The sequence below is a fragment of the Malaya genurostris genome, chromosome 3 (assembly GCF_030247185.1).
Source record: "Malaya genurostris strain Urasoe2022 chromosome 3, Malgen_1.1, whole genome shotgun sequence".
In the NCBI taxonomy this organism is placed as follows: Eukaryota; Metazoa; Arthropoda; class Insecta; order Diptera; family Culicidae; genus Malaya; species Malaya genurostris.
The window spans coordinates 288,316,271-288,335,152 of record NC_080572.1 but is presented as its reverse complement, the minus strand read 5'-3'; the positions used below and the strand labels follow the sequence as shown (position 1 = coordinate 288,335,152).

General features: G+C 36.7%; 2 protein-coding genes across 5 annotated transcripts in view; both read left to right on the top strand.

Annotated features, from left to right (window-relative positions):
- Positions 1-3,007, top strand: part of LOC131434707 (dnaJ homolog subfamily C member 5 homolog) — a 29,257-nt gene extending 26,250 nt beyond the window's left edge. For 2 of the 3 annotated variants that reach the window (XM_058601727.1, XM_058601729.1), the window contains 2 exons: positions 1,452-1,662; positions 2,108-3,007. In XM_058601727.1, coding sequence (XP_058457710.1) covers positions 1,452-1,662; positions 2,108-2,118 — 222 coding nt within the window. In that variant the 3' untranslated portion in view covers positions 2,119-3,007. Of the gene's footprint in view, positions 1-1,451; positions 1,663-1,861; positions 1,917-2,107 lie in introns of all 3 variants that reach the window. The other variant, XM_058601728.1, reaches the window with a different exon arrangement.
- Positions 3,008-8,911: 5,904 nt separating this feature from the next.
- On the top strand, positions 8,912-10,113 carry LOC131434708 (ras-related protein Rab-18-B-like). Of its 2 annotated transcripts, none has more exons than XM_058601731.1 (5): positions 8,912-9,065; positions 9,134-9,189; positions 9,286-9,373; positions 9,436-9,700; positions 9,767-10,113. In XM_058601731.1, the coding sequence occupies exons 1-5, from the start codon at positions 8,971-8,973 to the stop codon at positions 9,860-9,862; spliced, it is 600 nt and encodes a 199-aa protein (XP_058457714.1). In that variant the 5' UTR covers positions 8,912-8,970; the 3' UTR covers positions 9,863-10,113. The 2 variants fall into 2 exon arrangements, with proteins under 2 accessions (XP_058457714.1, XP_058457713.1); XM_058601730.1 differs by having other exon boundaries at positions 8,915-9,065; positions 9,134-9,225.
- Positions 10,114-18,882: the final 8,769 nt, after the last annotated feature.

Genomic DNA, 18,882 nt, shown 5'->3' with positions numbered 1-18,882 from the left:
GACAGTAGCGTTCAAACGAACCTAAGCTTGTTAAAATCGGTTCAGTCATCTCTGAGAAAATTGAGCGCGTTCAAATATCTTCTAAAAGTGCACACACACATACACACAGACATTTTCCGATCTCGTCGAACTGAGTCGAATGGTATATAACACTATGGGTCTCCGAGGCTCCGTTCGAAAGTCGGTTTTTCCAGCAATTCTAATACCTTTCTATAGAGAAAGACAAAAACACCACGGCAATTTCAAAAGTCTGTAAATTTTTACGAACGTCTACTGAATAGTTTCAAAATATTTGTTACTTGCACTTTTATTCACGTTCCGGGTTGGCGGTTCAATGCATAGGGCATTGGTCTTACAAACCAGTTGTCGTATGTTCGAGCCCCGACCTGGAAGGATTCGTAGTGTCAGTAGAATCGTAGTACCAGCCATGCAATGGTTCTGTACACTCAAGAAAAGAAGTTCAAATTCCACTACAGGAATGTAATACCAAGGTTTTACTATTATATAAAAAAGGGGTGGGGGCGGTGTTAAACCCCCTCCGCACGGGCCTGACAGCGGAAGTACCGAAACTAGTGACCCAAAACTTTTCAAATGGAACTCACATCGATTTCTTTAAGTCGATTTACATTCAAATAAATGAGTTATGATGAGATAGACGAATCACTCCGCTCTATACAATAGTTCTATCGGAAGAACTAGTTCTCTAGAACCGTTTCTTCGGTCATCTGAACAAAAACAAAAAAAAAAAGCGAAGAGCATATTGTATGTAGTAGCAAATCCCAAATGGTGATGATAAACTACTCTTCAAATGATCGTTTTTCAACTATTCTGGTTTTCGTAACAGGTAATTTCCATTGTATTTTATAAAAACCTTTTTGAAACGGACGAATAGTCACCATTCATTGAAAAACAAACGGTTTGACAGCAGTTAAGAAACTGAATTAGGTTTGACAACAAGCGAAAGTTACATAAAGAAGAACTATTCTCATAGCCTGCTATTTATTTTTATCCTGATCCAACCTCCTGTTCAAAGTGTTAAGGTGATGACTGTTAAAATGTCAAACAGTCCTACATCGGTCTATCTAGAGTGCCTATAACCAGAGTGACGACATCTCATCCGTAATGTTGGCAACAATTCAAAACATTCCATTAGCTTTACATTGAATTGACAGGTCGTTTGCTCGTTTGGAACTGGTAGCTGTCATTCCAAACGAACAGATGTCGCCACTCTGATTATAGTCACTCTAGGTCTATCGATTTCGAAACTATTTGACTCGGTAATATTCTAACGTGGTTATTTCAGACTCGAACTACAATTGAAACATGAGAAGTGATGGTGATGGTTGTGTGAAAGAGAGTATTTGAATTTGTTAAATGTCGCTAAATCCCGATAAATCAAACCTAGCTTCGATCAAACAGCATGACTAACCAGACCCTCTTAAAAATTCCAGGAAGATTTGGCTGACCTAGAAGACAACGGCGGCGGTGGTTCGGGTGGACCGGTGACATCACAACCGACTGCCGGACAGGCCCAGGGAGCCGGAATGCCAGTGTACGCGATGCCACCACCATCGGCGAATCCAACTAACCCATTCACGGGACAGGCGGCGGCCAATGAGAGTACAGGCCTGAACACCGGTACTCAACCGGTGTACACGCCAGGTAATTAGATGTTTCGCTGCCTTCAGGCGATACTTTTAGCATATGTATGTGTGCGTGTAAGATATCCGGAAAACGATTGGAATTTTGCGAACAGAAGAAAAAAAATTTCAATCATTCTCCCATTTTGTTATTGTTTAATAAAGTAACTCCTTTTAAAATTATCGCGCAACCACATTCCAAACTGGACACATTTGACTAGGCCGCTAAATTCAACCCGGATTTTAATCAGCTTTAGATACGAAACAAAACCAATGGTAATTGTGCTGCTTTTCACGTAGAACCGTATAGAAGTTATTTTCTGGTTTGTTTGCTTTTGTTCGATGAGTGTTTACTTTTAAACCGCAATTTGTTTTGACATCGCATTGCTTCATTTTTCCTGCCGTTTTACTTTTCCGAACACAACCAGTAAATTGAAAGCCACTTTCGAAAAACCCTTTTCTTGCAGGTATGCTGTAAGTGTTGAAGCCATTAATTGAAAATATCTTTATCCTTTGAAATCTACCACAAACAAAATCAACAAACCACAATAAGTATAATTGCATCAATCACCAACAACACGATACCCGTTACTTGGATTGCGATACCGACCGCGACAAACTGAAGTGGAACATAACTTTAACTATGTTTAAGCTTAGAGTAATTTTGCAGTCCGATTTGAGTATATCTTATAATAACATAAAGAGAAGAGAAATACAATTAATGCATATATCTAATCAGTAAGAATCGAAGAACGAAAATCAAACTGATTACCACTCAAACCCTAATCAAACGGTGATTCCCTGCAGAGTTATATATATCCACAGATGAACTATAAATCAAACGAGAAACGAGACAACCCAATTATATGAAAGAAGAAAAAAAAATACAAAGATTATTACACTCAATAACTCTCACATAATTACGCGTTAAGTCAATAAAACACACTTCGAAGTGAACGCCAGGGGTAGCGATCGCAACGAAGATATCCAGTATAGGCCCTCATTATATCTACTATGTACGTGTTACTATTTCGATTTGAGCAGAAAGGGAAACCAATGTTTAGATTTGAGAAGCAAAACTAAATCTGTTATTTTTGTGTAGCATTTTCTTCCTCGACGTGCAAAAACAAATGACACCTTAAAAGAACCTCTATTGGTCATCGGAAAGTGTGTAGTAGAGACAGGCGCAGCAGCAGGTGACAGTTGTACGACAGAAATGAGAAAATATCTACGAAAATAGGTCCGTCACAGCAATTTGTTCACCTACATGTTCGGAAGCTATATACAGTGAGGAGGGAGGACGGTAGCATACCTATGATAATAAATTTTTCTTATTGCGCCAGTTATACTCAACCTGACCTATTTCATGATTGTTTTTGGAACTTATTGCTATCGACATATCCGAAGGCTAAGGTGCTAGCTTCTTTCTAGAATATTTAATTCTAGAATTCTGAAATTGAATTCATTTTCAGAATCTAGGTTTCGAATTTATTCCTAACGGGGGCCAATAAAATTTTTGAATTTCTTTCTCAAGCTGTCAAAAAAAGACAAACATACTTGGAGAAAATCTGATTTATTGAAATTAAAGATACATTGTTCATTGTTGAAAAAAAAAAGTGTGAACATTTGTAAACGGTCCGTAATCGGATGTTCGGCGAAACTTCCGTTTGATGTCGGAACAGGAGCGTTGTACGGCCTTCATGTCAACTTTGCGAATGCATCTCTTGATTCTACCTATCAACTGTTAGCAATTCGTGGCTCTCCAGTTATTTTTGTACACCAAGGAGGTCAAAACCCCGAAGAAATCTTCGATTAGGCGACACTGAGGTAGATTCGTCGAGCTGAGTCGAATGGTATATGACATTCGGCCCTCCGAGCCTCGTTTGAAAGTCGGTTTTCACAGTTCACAGCTCAACCACCAACAAAATAGAACCGCTTGCTGAGAAAGCAATATATATATATATATATATATATATATATATATATATATATATATATATATATATATATATATATATATATATATATATATATATATATATATATATATATATATATATATATATATATATATATATATATATATATATATATATATATATATATATATATATATATATATATATATATATATATATATATATATATATATATATATATATATATATATATATATATATATATATATATATATATATATATATATATATATATATATATATATATATATATATATATATATATATATATATATATATATATATATATATATATATATATATATAAATATTTTTTTTTGTTTAGAAATAAACTGAAAATCAGCGCGAAAACAAAAAAATCGGAAAAGAATAAGAAGAAAATGAATTGACAATTCAGTCCGCATATGTCTCCTATGTCTCACTCAATTCCAACAGACTTCCGAATCAACATATTGTAGGCGAAATTTATTCGAAATCGGTTGTTGCACTGAAGTTGGAATTCATTCGAAATTCATTATGATTTCCACATGGAGTTCCTAATAAAGATTTCTCGCCAATTCGGGATTCATTCGAATCTGATAATGTGGGACATACACTGAAAATCATTTCTACCTAATTTCTCGTTGTCGAGCTCTGCTATAAGCTACCCAAAATTAGGTCGTTATCTACTCAAACTTTGAGTTGATTGTAAAAAATGAGTAGCGTACTTTGTAATGACATAACACTTTGGGCAAACTTGCATTTACCCAAATTTTGAGGTCAAAAGCTAATCAAAATCAACTAAGGTGCATCACAATTGGGGAGATGCACTTTAGTTGATTTTGTTTAGGTTTTGACCCAAAATTAGGTAGCGGCTGGTAAGAGTGTAGTGAGTTAGTTTTAATTAATTTATTTATTATTTATTTATTTATTTAGGTATAATCAACAGACACAATATGGTCGACGACACGACCTGCCACTCGTCTATATAAACTATCGAAAATCTAACTACCCCTCAGTAACTGGTAATGTCAAAACGAGGTTGCTTGAAAATCTATTGAAACTGGCAACAAAAGTCGAAAACTGTTGATTTTAGATAACAGTTACCAGAACCATGGCTACGTTTGTTTTTTTAATCGAACGTACTAACATATATAAATAACCACAAAACAAAACGAAATGTTATATCTGTAAACCAAAAGAAATATGGATTTCTGTGAGCCGAAATAAATAGGATCAGCTTAGCATTTACCTTCTCCCAGAACACCCCGAAAAGGCAGACATATAGCAGTTATTTGTCTAGATGTTCATAGCGCAAGGTGAACGGGCGGCAGAAAATATTACATTCGATCGGATTGCCATCGGGCACTGATTGATTAGAAAACAGTAGCAGGGCATATTCGCTTGTACTAGTTATGAATCATCGTTTTACCATGGACCTTAACTCTATTTTACCCTCCATTGCAGATCAAATACTTCGGTATGAATAAATCCGTTGGTCTTATCTCGCTCGCCGAGAAAAGCGAAGAAAATTCGTATGCGGAAAAAATAGCGATCGTACACGTTCTACCGTGAATAACCATCGTACCGGACCTTCCGAAAATTGTATTACTGAAATTGGAGCATACAGCCGAGCGTAATAATCCTGTTTGTATCTATCAAGAACCATTATCTCACATCTTTATGCGATCTACGAATGGTGCGCCATTCTATCGAACGAGAATGGGGGCGCCTATGTTTGAATCAAGGCACGGACTGGCCTATTTACATTCTAGAATTCTATCCAGACCGTCGGGAACAAATTTTACGACGGAGCTCATTTGATTCTAGAGCGACGAAATGTGATGTTGGTCGCGATCTTGAATAAGACTGTGAGCTACTACCTACATTAACAATCTTTTGTTTGATTTTTGTATCCGTATTCTACATCATTACTGCTAGAAGATTAAAAAACGCTCGATCGATAAATTGTTTTTATTTCTCGATCATGAATTCGATTTTTTTACGAAACGTTTTGCAACTCCTGTCTTTGAGAGTCCACCACCGCATGCAGCTAGAACATGTTGACTGGTTAGTAATTCAATTGCGTAAAATGGAAAGATTCGATACCTTCTTCGGATTTCATAGTAGAAGTAACTGGTGCCATGCTTGAAGCACTAACAGATCCATATTTTCTACTATATTTAATAAAATCTGTACAAAATGTGTACCTTTCGCATATCTTGCGTATTTAAATTGTTTGTTTATTTACTCTGGACCTCCTTGGTAACAAGTTCGTAGCAACATAAACAGTGTTGCTCAAGAAGATTATTTTTATCATTATCAAGGGGTCGCCATATTTGCGGTAACTGGCGGTGTATCGTTAACGGACAATTTCATTGTCAATTTTTCTTCAAAGTGCCTGGTCGTGTCGTCGATATGGTCCTAATGATAATTTCTAGTAATATACAAACAATTTTCAAGTATCCTACTGCGTGATAGATCGAAGTCGAATCCTAATGAAACGCGATTGAATGATCTCTGCAAGCCAATAATAGCATTGTTAGCACCGTAGTTAGTTCATCGTAAAGGAAGTCAAAGAAATGCACTGTTGCGAAGAGCACGGGGTCGGACGTTGATATAAATTTTGCGGAACAAAGCAGGGCAGTCAATCTTATCGGCCGAAACATCTGCTATCAATAAAGCACGTGCAACATCTCGACGAACCTGTAGTGTATCGAGACCGATTAGTAACCCGCGACTTTCGTAGCTTGGTAGTTCGTGAGGATTGTTCCACGGTAAGCACCGTAGAGCGAAGCGAATGAATCTGCGTTGTATCGATTCGATTCTGTGAGCTCCGTTTATGTAGTGAGGGTTCCAAATGACAGAACAGTACTCCAGGGATGAATGAACAAGTGAGCAATACAGAGATTTCAAACAGTACACGTCTGTAAAATGTTTAGCCATCCTCATTACAAATCCTAGGTTGCGAGAGGCTTTGGAAACGATATAGTTGATATGTTGCTTGAATTTCAGTTGTTCATCGAGAAAGACACCAAGGTATTTAACACACGTCGTTCTGACTATCGAGGATCCTTTCAGAAAGTAATCAAAATAAAATGGCTCTTTCTTCTTCGAGAACGTAATGGTCGAACATTACGCAGCAGAACCCATGGTCATTGTAATAAAAGTCATCATGGTAGACTGGATAATCAATCATATTGAATTTGACAATTCGATAGTCGCACGACAAAAGGACCTAACTGCAAATGAAAGCCTCTCTTTGTTTACTTTCGCTTTTGATTTTGACGGAGCCATTATTGCAAATTTTCTAAAGTTTCCAATATAAATCAAAAGCTTGTAGTTTTATCAAAGATAAATAGGGTAACAGAGGTATTTTGGCCCACTTTAGGATTGATTTTATTTTGGCCCACTTTGTAAAAATATCCCCCAAATGTTGTAATATCTTTGAAAAACCCTTCATCAATTGGTAATTTATTGTAATTAGCTTCAAATTGATGCAACATGGGTTACTTAACATCGATTAAATCCATGAAGTTTGTTAGGTGGGCCAAAATATATGAAGTGGCCAAAATACCTCTGTTACCCTAATAAAGACATGTATGTGCCTACAATATTTAAAAAAAATCTGGTTCGTACCCGGTACTTTCTAAAATGACCGCACTCACCGCTTGATGGAGCGCGAGATTAATTGCATTGTTATCATTTCGATTAAAGTGTGCTATGAGTGGGGCAGAATCAAATGTCAACATTGTCACTCATTTCGATACCATAATATAAAGAGACAATTGTTAAAAATAACCAAAAGTTGAGTTAAGCAAAACGAAAAAAACGGAAAAGCACGAAAAATGGGCATCCAAAGCCAGGTTATCATGCTCATATCTTTTATATACTCGTCAACCGTAGATTTTGATTTTTTTACATTTATGCAATCTACTCTGACTTTTTCGTAGTACATAATAGAACGTCGGAAATCTACTGTATTAGCACTTGGAATTCCGAACTTTCCGAGCTACCGTTACTTCCAACGCGAAAAGTATACATTGTAACTCCCATTTAACTGCTATAATTCATATCTGCTGTAAACTGTCCTCTCGCTATTAATTTAAATACACGAGAGATCATGGTGTTAGCTGATTACATCAAAGCAAACAAAATATTAAGTGTACCATGAAATCTCAATATACACAAATGAGCTAACGAATCGAAAGGTTCTCACGGTTTGACATTTGTGTTATAAACGCGATCAACAGTGCAACCAGTTTGTCACCATTGTTGCCAGTTTCATGGAGGACCGTAGATGTGCGCCAAAAAAGATCGTGACTGTCATGTCTGGAAATTCGTTTGGGGTTTTACCTTGAAAGTTTTGCGAAGAGTAAAGCGTCAAATATAAAATCAGTTCTGTAAATCGTGAAAGAAAAAGTAAACAAAGAGAAACTGACTGTCATTTGTTAGGCCCTTTTGTCGTGGGACGGTCGAATTTATTACCATGAAAACAAAGATAAACTCAAGATTACAATGTCCCATACGATCCATTGAAAAATGTTGGGTCAGTAATCGTGAACCAGTTGGTTCAGTAATAATGTAATTTTATTGACCCTCCGTTAATAAGCGTCGACCAGTTCCGACAAAATGCCATGGAAACAATACAAGTTACAAAGGAAGCCAACATATGTTTACATTCAGCACATAATGATTTCTTGCCACAACTGACTTTAATGCTTCATGGGATGAGCCAATAACTAAATAAGTTCTAGACAATGGTTCTAAGTAGTTTTTACTTACTTATTGTTAGAATCACTGGATATAGGGCAAAATTGTTCAATATCGTTCATACTGTAACTTAATATTTTTCCAAACATAAACAATCATTGTCATAGTTACGACGCATCTAGCGATCAGACGCTTGTTGTTTTACATCAAAAGACTGAAACTGACAGTGAACCAAGCTCATCGAGGGGTCCTATTCAAATGATACAAAAGAAATAGCAAACTACTCCATCTTGAGTTTATCTTTGATGAAAACGCAGCTAGAACTACCATGTCTTTCTTTTCAATGTGTGTGATTTATACATGATCTCATCATACCAGTTTTTATCTGTGTACTGGATCAAGATCGACAGAGGTGCCAGGTTTGACTTCATGATTTTGGCACACATTCATAAAAAAATTACGGACTTGTAAAATTTTGCTCGTCAAACCAATTTCGTGCTCCATTCTTAAAAGAGTTATAGAAAACTGGAATCCGCAGACTTATTTTCGAGTTTACAGACATTTTCAACCCTGCTTGAAGATACTTGAAATTTGTGCTGACGTACCTGACATCTCTGAAGATCGAATAAGATCAACAACTTACCAGAAAGTGAAACAAAATGAGCCAAACTATAAGTAATAATATCATGATTCAGAAAGATATAAAGCAGTTAAAAATTGTACTTATAGGCGAAAGTGCTGTTGGCAAGACCAGGTTTGATCCGATATTTCTACAGAGTAGTATCAGATGTTGATTATCATTCATTGCTTTATTATTTACAGACTTCTTCAAAAATTCCAAAATCTAGATACTGAGTTCAGCCCGCGAGCAACAATAGGTGCTGACATGAAAACCGAACTAGTTGAAATAAATTGTGATTTCGATCATATATTTTCAAGCGATATGCTATTATAGTTTACTATTATTGATCAAGGTCATGGAAATAACGTCGTCGTGGAACTGCAAATTTGGGATACGGCGGGTCAGGAGCGTTACAAGGCACTTGGTAATCATTATTTCAGGTATTCGATGTATACTGGAATGTCGCATCCGAAAGATAATCATTAGCTTTCTAATTGTCCAGAAACGCCCACGGAGCAATCCTAGTCTACGACGTCACTCGGAGTGAAACACTTGGTAAACTGGATTCGTGGTTGAAGCAGCTTGACGAGTACGATACGATTAATGTGCGAATCATTGTCGGGAATAAAATTGATTGTGCTCCTGATCGAACCGTAAGCTTCAAGGATGGCAATAGTTTTGCAAGTGCACACGGAACAATGTATACAGAAACATCCGCCTTAACAAATGCAGGGGTTAGGGATGCGTTCCTAAAAGTTGCCCAAAAGGTCCGTAATTAATATTTGGCTGATTACTCTTCCAGATGAACTTTGGTTAAAATCTATGTATTTTAGATCATGGAGACGTCAAATGTTCAAAACAATAAGGGTTTGCAACTTGAAGCTTCTAGACCTTCCAAACGATCTTGGTGCTGGTTCTGGTTCTGGTAATTGGGCCAATAAAAAAAAACGGCTTTCTCATCCAGTTCTCCAGTAAAGCTTAAAACAGAAGTGTAAAATCGTTTAATACTGGTCCCGTGGAGTAGAGAAGATCGTGTAGGAGAATTCTTAAGTCCTACTCGACGCCGCATTTTTTTCTGAACCCGAATGTGACCTGTATCCGATTGAAAACTGAATTTTGTAATTCTCTGAACCAGGTTCATTTTTATAATGTCGTTTATTTTACCCCGGCTAAAATCTTTTCGGTCGTTGGTAATTCTTAAATCCGAAACTGGCCCATACCGATTTCAACGTAATAACTATTTTTTAAGGGTTTTTTTATTTTTATTCAATAACATATATATCAGGCACACTGCGTTAAGCTATAACATGCCGAGGGCAGTTTTTAACTACTTAAAATTAGAGAAAATTTGAGATGATGTGCAGTTATCCAACTTCACTCGTAATACTCTACCAGTCAGATACGTTCTTAACCAGGACACGAGCTGCGCAGAGAAGCCGAGACGATATAATTTACAAAGAAGTATTCCGTGGTCAATTTTGTCAAATGCTGCTTTTAGATCAGTGTAGACAACATCCATTTGAGTTTTTTCTTCGCATGCTAGCGATACACTTAGACGTGAATGTTAACAGATTCGTCGAAACTGATCTTCCTGGTATAAATCCATGCTGATCAAATGAAACGTAATTCCTCACTCGATCTAATATGGCATCACTTACAATCATTTCGAAAAGTTTAGATTGGGCAGAGAGACTGGTAATCCCACGGTAATTAGCAACATTTTGCCGATAGCCATCTTTATGTACGATTGCTTCCATATGCACGGGAATTTTGCCTGCTCAAAAGATCGACTAAAAATTGTACTCAATGGTTCAGCCAATGCACCAAAACATCGATTTAAAATAGCAGCGGGTAAACCGTCTGTCCCGGGAGAATATGAGCAGTTCAACTTTTTTGCAGCGCGTGAAACCATCTCAGAGGTACCGATGAAAGTATTCAAACTAATTAGGTCAGCAGGAACATCAGTAACAGCAATTTCCGTCTCTTCATTTGAAGTCAGATTACTATGAAACACACCAGCGAAATGCCTGGCAAACAATTCACAAGATTCAGAAACTGATTGGGCAGCCTCATCCTCTAGGAAAATATTCGCAGGTACAAATGAGTTTTTTCTTTTCGAATTAACGAATCGCCAAAAACTACGAGGGTTTCGTCTTAGACTAGTCTGCATGCGAAGTACATATGCTTTGTATAAACTAGCATTAAGAGCACGATAAGCATTGGCAGATCGATGAAAATTAGCCATGTTGGAAGCATTACGTCGTCGAAGCAATTTACGCTGATTTGCATTACGCTCTCGTTTTGATTTGCGTAATTCTAATGTGCTCTTCACGATTGCCCAGTAACGTTCGATGGGTCGAAGCTGAGGCCAATTTGGTGGATTGATATTTTTCTCAACGAAATGTATACCCTTTTCCGCAAGCCAATTGAGAGTAGTTTTGGCATGGTGAGCCGACGCCAAATCCAGCCAAAACAGTTGAGGTGTACTATGCTTCTTATATAAAGGCAGCAATCTCTTCTGGAAACACTCAGATCGATAAATTTCTGCATTTATAGTTCCGGTAGTGTAAAAAATGGTTGACTTCAAACCACAGGAACATATTGCTTGCCATACCAGTACCTTTCGACCGAGTTTCTCCACTTTAATCGACCTATCCGCATCGCTCACATCCTCACGACGACAGTAAAGTATTGTGGATCTGGAAGGGTTTTTGCTTTTTTGCTTCTTCTGTTTTACACTTTGTTCCGAGATTTTCTGCTTTATGTAGGTCTTTAGGTGATTTCGCCTCTTGATACGCTGGATCATTCCGACACTCGTTCCTGCTGTTTTGGCAAAATCACGTATTGACATTGATTTGTTCTTCATGATTAGAGACAACTTCCTGGTCCAGTTTCGGGTTGGAAGAACCGGGTTTTCTGCCTCTTCCTGGTAGCTCATCCTAAGAATAATGTTCCCCAAACTTATTAATTATGTTTTTAACACTGGCATGATGAATTCCAAACCTCTTCGCCAATTTTCGCATAGTAATACCCTTCTCACTTAGCTATGTGTCCAGAACTTTAATTTCCACTTTCTTTTCAATACGCGACATTTTGAAAACGCAGAATTTCAAGCGTACAAACAAGTAAAGAATCGAAAGCTGCGTACAACACAAATGTATGTGGATAGCTTATTTTCGATACACTCCTTACAAGCGAGACAGTGTCATAAGAATCTGATGCAATGTGTTGATGTACAAATACATCAAATCTCAGCTCACGAATCGCCTCTTAGTGGGTTCTTCAATTTGACGTGCGCTCAGTGCTCATCTGCTGATTGCCTGACACTACGATGTTGAAGCGATATTTTCTCTATCAACATGGTTGTCCAGTAACAAAAATCGCTCAGTGATGGTACTGAAATCGATTGGCAGATGAGCGGAACTCACTGTTGATGAAGTACAAAAATGACGATTGCCAGCCTTGCTCGGTATCTGCTTGCAGACAGTTTGTAAATCCATCAATTACATAGAATTAGGACTCTAAATTTTCGGGTAGTTTTTTGTTCCCATTTTGTTTTACTGAGAACATGTAAGCCATCTTCCTACGCATAGGCAGTGTTTTGGTATCAAGAGATTAGGTACGAGATAACTCGAGCCTCATAGTGATGCTCAGAATGACATTATCAATATTGTTTCGACGTTAGGTGTACCCAAAAAAAATGAGCCAAACTTGTTGCAACACCGATCTGACTTCTGACTCTGTTTTTATTCGACGTTCGACACTTCGCATATGCTGAAAAATTACGCGTCTCAACTTATGGAAACACCGTAAGTTTATCCATTTCAACCCACAGGGGCAAATTACTTGCCAAACCAATTACTTTTGTGAGAATATAGACATCTTTTTCTGTTTATACTTAATGTGAACGGAGTAGCTGAGTTGGTAGAGAATGGCCACGGTAACGGGTTCGAGTCCTTTCTCTGGCGATTCGTCTTTGGAAATATTCTAACGAAATTCAAGGTATTCGATATATTTTGTTGGTACACTTTCTTATATTCTAACACACAAGTCCTAATTGTTTTTTGTTTGTATTCACCACTTCTCTTCTCTATTGTAACTGTTTTGTAATTCCAGGTGAATCAACGTATCTTTGACTAGATCTCGGTTAGAATGTTTTGTTCCTTTCTATTTACCACCTGTACAGTATTTAGTTTAGGCGCGTGTGCGTGTGTGCGTGGTTTAGAGTACACAGTTATATTTGTAAATTTGCCTGGTAAAGCACTAGTCGCAGAGCACTACAAAACAGCACCCGCTACTTCACATCCTGCACCACCACCACCACCATCTGACAATTGTTAATCCACTTTTATGCCCCGTTTACACTTCTGCTGGCTGCCAGCATGCTGGTGTCAGTGTACTGCCCTCTTAGGAAAAAAACGTTCAACGGTGGTCCTTCGTTGGTCTAATACTTTGGATCATTGGACCACAGTTGAACGTTTTTTCCTAAGAGGGCAGTACACTGACACCAGCATGCTGGCAGCCAGCAGAAGTGTAAACGGGGCATTAGGACCAATTTCGGACCAGCTCGTGATTGGTTGAAATTGACATAAGCAAGTACAAGTTGTTGAAATCAATATTACTGCAGGGTGGTAGAAAAAGTGTTGTCAGTATCGTCGGTAACAATGTAGCTTGATATTAGATATTTTATTTTTCGGGTCATCTTTTCAAAATTATTAATTTCAATAGGATTTAAGTTCAATTTGTTTTTAAGTCCTGTCAATGTGGAAAGTATACGAGTACATTTAACAATCACTGGATGATACAAAGAGAAAGCCTGAAATCACGAAGTGTGATATGGACGAGAATATTGATTATGTTGGTTGAGAATAGCACCGAATCTTTGGATACTTCTGTATGTTATTATTCTTCTCAAATAGAATATGTTGAATACTTTAGTTAATAAAGCAGCAAAAATTAATTACCCAAAATTGAGTTTTTTAGAAAAATTTTATTAAACTGTTTCAACTAAACGTTTTCTTCAAAACAAACATCTGATCAAAATGAATCCAGAGCTATATTTTTGACCGATATAACATTTGTCTAAGTGTTTTCAAATGATAAATAATTGCATGTTATAAGGGGAGAAAGTTTTCAGAATGAATAATTATCTCTACTGGCAACAGTGATCCCGAGGCATTTATTATTTACAGCAGGGAGCAACCGGAATAAGAAGAGAAATATTTTTCTGGAAAAAGAAGCCAGTTGTCTGGTCGGGTCTTGTCCTACACGCTGCCAAAAAATTACCTAATTTTAAGTACTTTTCACTCAATAGAGGAGTTGTGTGCAGGAAGCCAATTTTGGGTAAAATGGGTTTTACTTATTTTTGAGTAAAAGCATCAATAGTACTGATTAGGTAGAAACTACGCAAGCGATATAAAAATCAACTTGGGTAATTTGATTTCAGTTTTCGTTCGATGGGTTGAAAAATAAAACGCAAACAATGAAGTCAACTATGATTACTTTATATATTTAATATTTATCTTTTTACATATTTCAACAATGTAATTATGTTCAGATGGTTTGTTACCGTTACATTTACAAAATTCAGAATGGGTAATAAAATTAAATCACACTTATGGGAATTCATATTCATTGTACTTTGCAATTGGAGCTGCAACAGTATAAAATCTACAGACTATTTAATTGAACTGCCAAGGCTGCTCTATTGAGCTGCTGGAACTGCACCGTTGAGCGATCGAACGCATCTCAATATCTTCCATCGCCTGAAATGATATTGCGGTGTAATTATTGTTTTAAAAAGAAATTATACAAAGCTACTCACACTGCGATTGATGATAATCATTGAATTATTCTCCTAAAACCGGCAATTTTACAAAATAATTTCATTCACTTCAAATCTGACCGATAGTTTCTGCGATGCAACACACAAAATTTTTTCACCCAACAGCAACTTATTGAAGTAAACTACACTGTTGAGTGAAAACTACTCAATCGATACAGTACTTTTCACCCAACAATTAAAAACATGCTTGATTACTTCATGTTAGGTGAATTTAAGTCAACCGTTGGGTTTTTTTTTGGCAGCGTGTAGGTGTCGACAGCTTTGATGGTTAGTGTTCGAAATTCCAAGTGTTCCCGAACGAGAGTCGATCGAATCATAAAAGTCGAACGGAATAAATCGAATGCAAAATTCGAACTCGAACGAGAGTGTACACGGAAAATAAAAACTACCTGTTATTTGAGTTCTTTTTACCTAATTTTGAGTTCTTTTGAATCTTTTCTTTCGTTCGCTCCTTCCATTGTTGTCAAAATACAAAGGGCAAAAACACCTAACAGCGAGAGTTTCGTTCAATAAGCCAGAATTAAGTAAACCGTACCAACTTGAAATTGAGTCAATACGACTCAACTGTAGAGTAAATACTGAGTAGATATAACTAATCTTTAAGTATTTTGAGCCACTTTACCAAGAAATAGGTTATTGAACGGAAACCCCAAATTGGGTGGAATGTACTTAAAATTAGGTTGTTTTGCGGTTCCGTGTAGATTCGTTTGTATCACAAATTCGTCGGATTGCGGAATCGGGGTGAATATCACCCTCATTCTTGTTTACGTCCGTATCGGCAACACGACGGACGGGTACTTTCGAACGAATACGAATCCCAAGTAACAATTCGAATGCCTAATAGTTTTGATTGTAATTTATAGTAGTTTTGTAATTGATTTTTCAATCACTACCTGTTTTATGACGACTATAATAAATGTCTCTTTTGACAAGTAATATCATAGTTTTTAAAGCTTCTATAAAACTTTTACCCAGACTAACAACTGGACTAATAATAAATTCATACCTGCAGTAGTGATTTGCAACATTTTTATCGTTTATTCAATAGTACAAATAGATATCAGCAATAAAAGTACACGGAGTAGAAGAAAATCGATTTCAAAGTGATTACAACTACTTTTTCTAGTGTAAACTACGATTAAACATGGAAAATCTTCAGAAATGTGTGAAATTGGGTAAGGTTAGGTTTATTCGGATCAACATTTTTATAAACAAAAACCAGTGTTATGTAAATTTCTCGAATACTAGAATGTATAGCGATCGAAAACTATTAACTTTGGATACCTTATTTGTTATTTCCAGGCATTTGAAAAATGGTATCAAACCAAGTTTAATGCTCTATTCTGAATAAACGGTAGATTTCGCACAATGAACTAAGATCAACATTATCGCCTCAGAGTAAAAACTGTTTCTTCTACTTCTACTATGATTTTTCGAATGAATTTGCCCGTTTTCATAAGAAATCGTTGAAAAGGTGGAGTAATTAAAAAAGTTTCCTACCGATTTGACAGCTCTTTCTGAAAGTCTCATCTCTAAACAAGCAGTGCCTCTACATTTCAGTTTTGCGACAATATGCCAATAGAGATGAGAAATATCGACAGTAATCGGTTATCGATAATATCGATACTGCGCAGTCCGGTATCGATATTATCGATAATTTTGTCAGTCGAATGGTATGTAAAGAACCGATTTTCAAAGTGATTGCATATTAGCCTTCATATATGAGAAAGGCAAAAACTCCTCTTCTTAATTTAACTAGTGCTGAGATAATGCCTTTCTCTACACTGAAAATCATTTCTACCTATTTTATGAGGAGAAATCACTCATTGTCGAGCTCTTCTATAAGCTACCCAAAATTAGGTCGTTATCTACTCAAACATTAAGTTGTTCATCGGCAAAAATGGGTAGTGTGCTTTGTTATGGCATAACACTTGTACTAAACTTACATTTACCTAAATTTGGAGGTCATCCCTCGTTACCCAAAATTGGGAAGATGCACTTAAGTTAATTTTGGGTAGGTTTCGACCCAAAATTAGGTAGCGGCTGGTAAGAGTGTTGTCGTGCAAACAGTCTCATTCAGTTTTTTTATTAGGATAATTTCTGACACGGATTCGAGCTGATTTTTGACATAAATTCATCCAGATTAATTAGATTAGTGCACAAAAGCATGCTCAACAGTATTCCCAAAATCAAAAGTATCAGCAATAACAAAATTAAACTTAACCCTTGATCACTTCAGCGAATAAAAGACCCACGATATGTCGATTATGTCACTAATACGATCATCTCTCCGGAACCGGAAGTATCAGCGATTGGATCTTAGAAAATGATCAATGATCCTAAAGTCTAAATTAATTCACATCTTAAAATTAGCTTCCAAACAAGACTGAACTTGTTAAACTTGGTTATCATATCGACATACTTGAACATACATATATTTTCAGATCTCGTCGAGCAGAGCCGAATGGTCCGCAGCTACGATCTGAAATCGGTTTTCCAGCAATTTTTATATATTTCAATAGAGAACGACAAACAATTGTTGTACTATCTTTAATTCTAACAGAACTATGATGTTTATTAACACATCGCGTTTGCTTGTGTACTTTTTATGGACACATGCCCAGGGAACACCAACATGTGTTCAAGCTTATTTTTATAGGGTTCCAAAAAATTGTTGAACTTTCTTAAAAAACGAGAGGAAAATCAGTTTGAGACTCCTTAAATTAAATCGTTGCAATTTTCTCCCGTTTTAAGAAGGTTCAAAAATATTTAGGTAACAAGATATCTCGAAAATGCGTAGGATTTTTCTTGTAGACGCTCTCGGATTACTCACTGTACCATTATCTTATACTCCGACTAAAATTGCTGGTTGCTTTTTTGTTGCACTTTGCTTGCTGCCCAACGCAAACCCATTTTTTACCATTGTCGTTGATCGGAAATTCGACAAAGAAATAGCAGTTTATTCCATCCCTTTCTCTAAATAAAATAAGATTTATCTAGCGATAGCGAAATAAACTGCTTTTGTGTTTTTCAACAATGACTATTCTGTGAAATTAAGTAGAACCTAAAGTACTTTACACCCTATAGAGGATCAGTAGGGTTTAGGTTTACTTATTTCGGAGTAATCTCTCATCCAGTATAAACTACGCAAGCGAAACATGAAATTATAATTCCGAATGCATGCAATTATAACACAGACTAACAGACAGGACACTCAAATTAGATTCTTCAATCATTTTAACGGTCATTTCGAATATTCCTTTATTTGGGACAGTACTCACATGTGTCATGATGGCGCCACGTTACCCTATCAAAAACATCCTGTCTGTCATCTAGACTGTGTTTATTTTTTTCATTTACCAACAGAGTTGCCATTCATACAGAATTACCTGTAATGTATTGATTTGTATACGTCCATGCGAATTTCATGCAGGATACCGATTTAATACATATTGCCAAAACTATATACATAATTGTGCCTATTTCTCATCCTCCAACGCAAGACAAAATCGAACCCGTTCTGTTATAATATTTACTTGCTTCTGGTCTGCCGCCACTTAATTTCTAATGAAAACTACCAACACAATAAAAAATAGTCTAGATGAACAACGTTGAGTCAAATAAATGGTTAAAGTCATGTCTGTTAGTCTGTGATTATAATTCCAAATGTAGAGTGCCTATAACCAGAGTGACGACATCTCATCCGTAATTTTGGCAACAATTCCAAACATTCCATTAGCTTTACATTGAATTGACAGGTCGTTTGCTCGTTTGGAACTGGGAGCTGTCATCCCAAACGAACAGCTGTCGCCACTCTGATTATAGTCACTCTATCCAAATGCAGCCATGGAAGCAATCTCGAATATCGATATTTTTTTTCGTCTGTAAATTATCGATATCGTCGATTTCAAGCTTATATCGATATTATCGATAAATATCGATAAGTTTCCCATCTCTAAACAGCTCCGTTGCCGCTTATTCAGCAGCGATGTCAGATCTACGGAAATCTCCGTAGATCTACGGATTCGACCATTTTCTACGGATCTACGGATCCGTAGACAAAATCTACGGAAATGGGATTTTTTTCTACGGAAATCTAAATTT

Excerpts from the sequence above, each read along its gene's own strand:
- LOC131434708 (XM_058601730.1), top strand. The coding sequence starts at position 8,971 with ATGAGCCAAACTATAAGTAATAATATCATGATTCAGAAAGATATAAAG. Across the intron at positions 9,374-9,435 it reads CTTGGTAATCATTATTTCAG|AAACGCCCACGGAGCAATCC; the intron begins GTATTCGATGTA and ends CTAATTGTCCAG. Across the intron at positions 9,701-9,766 it reads TCCTAAAAGTTGCCCAAAAG|ATCATGGAGACGTCAAATGT; the intron begins GTCCGTAATTAA and ends TATGTATTTTAG.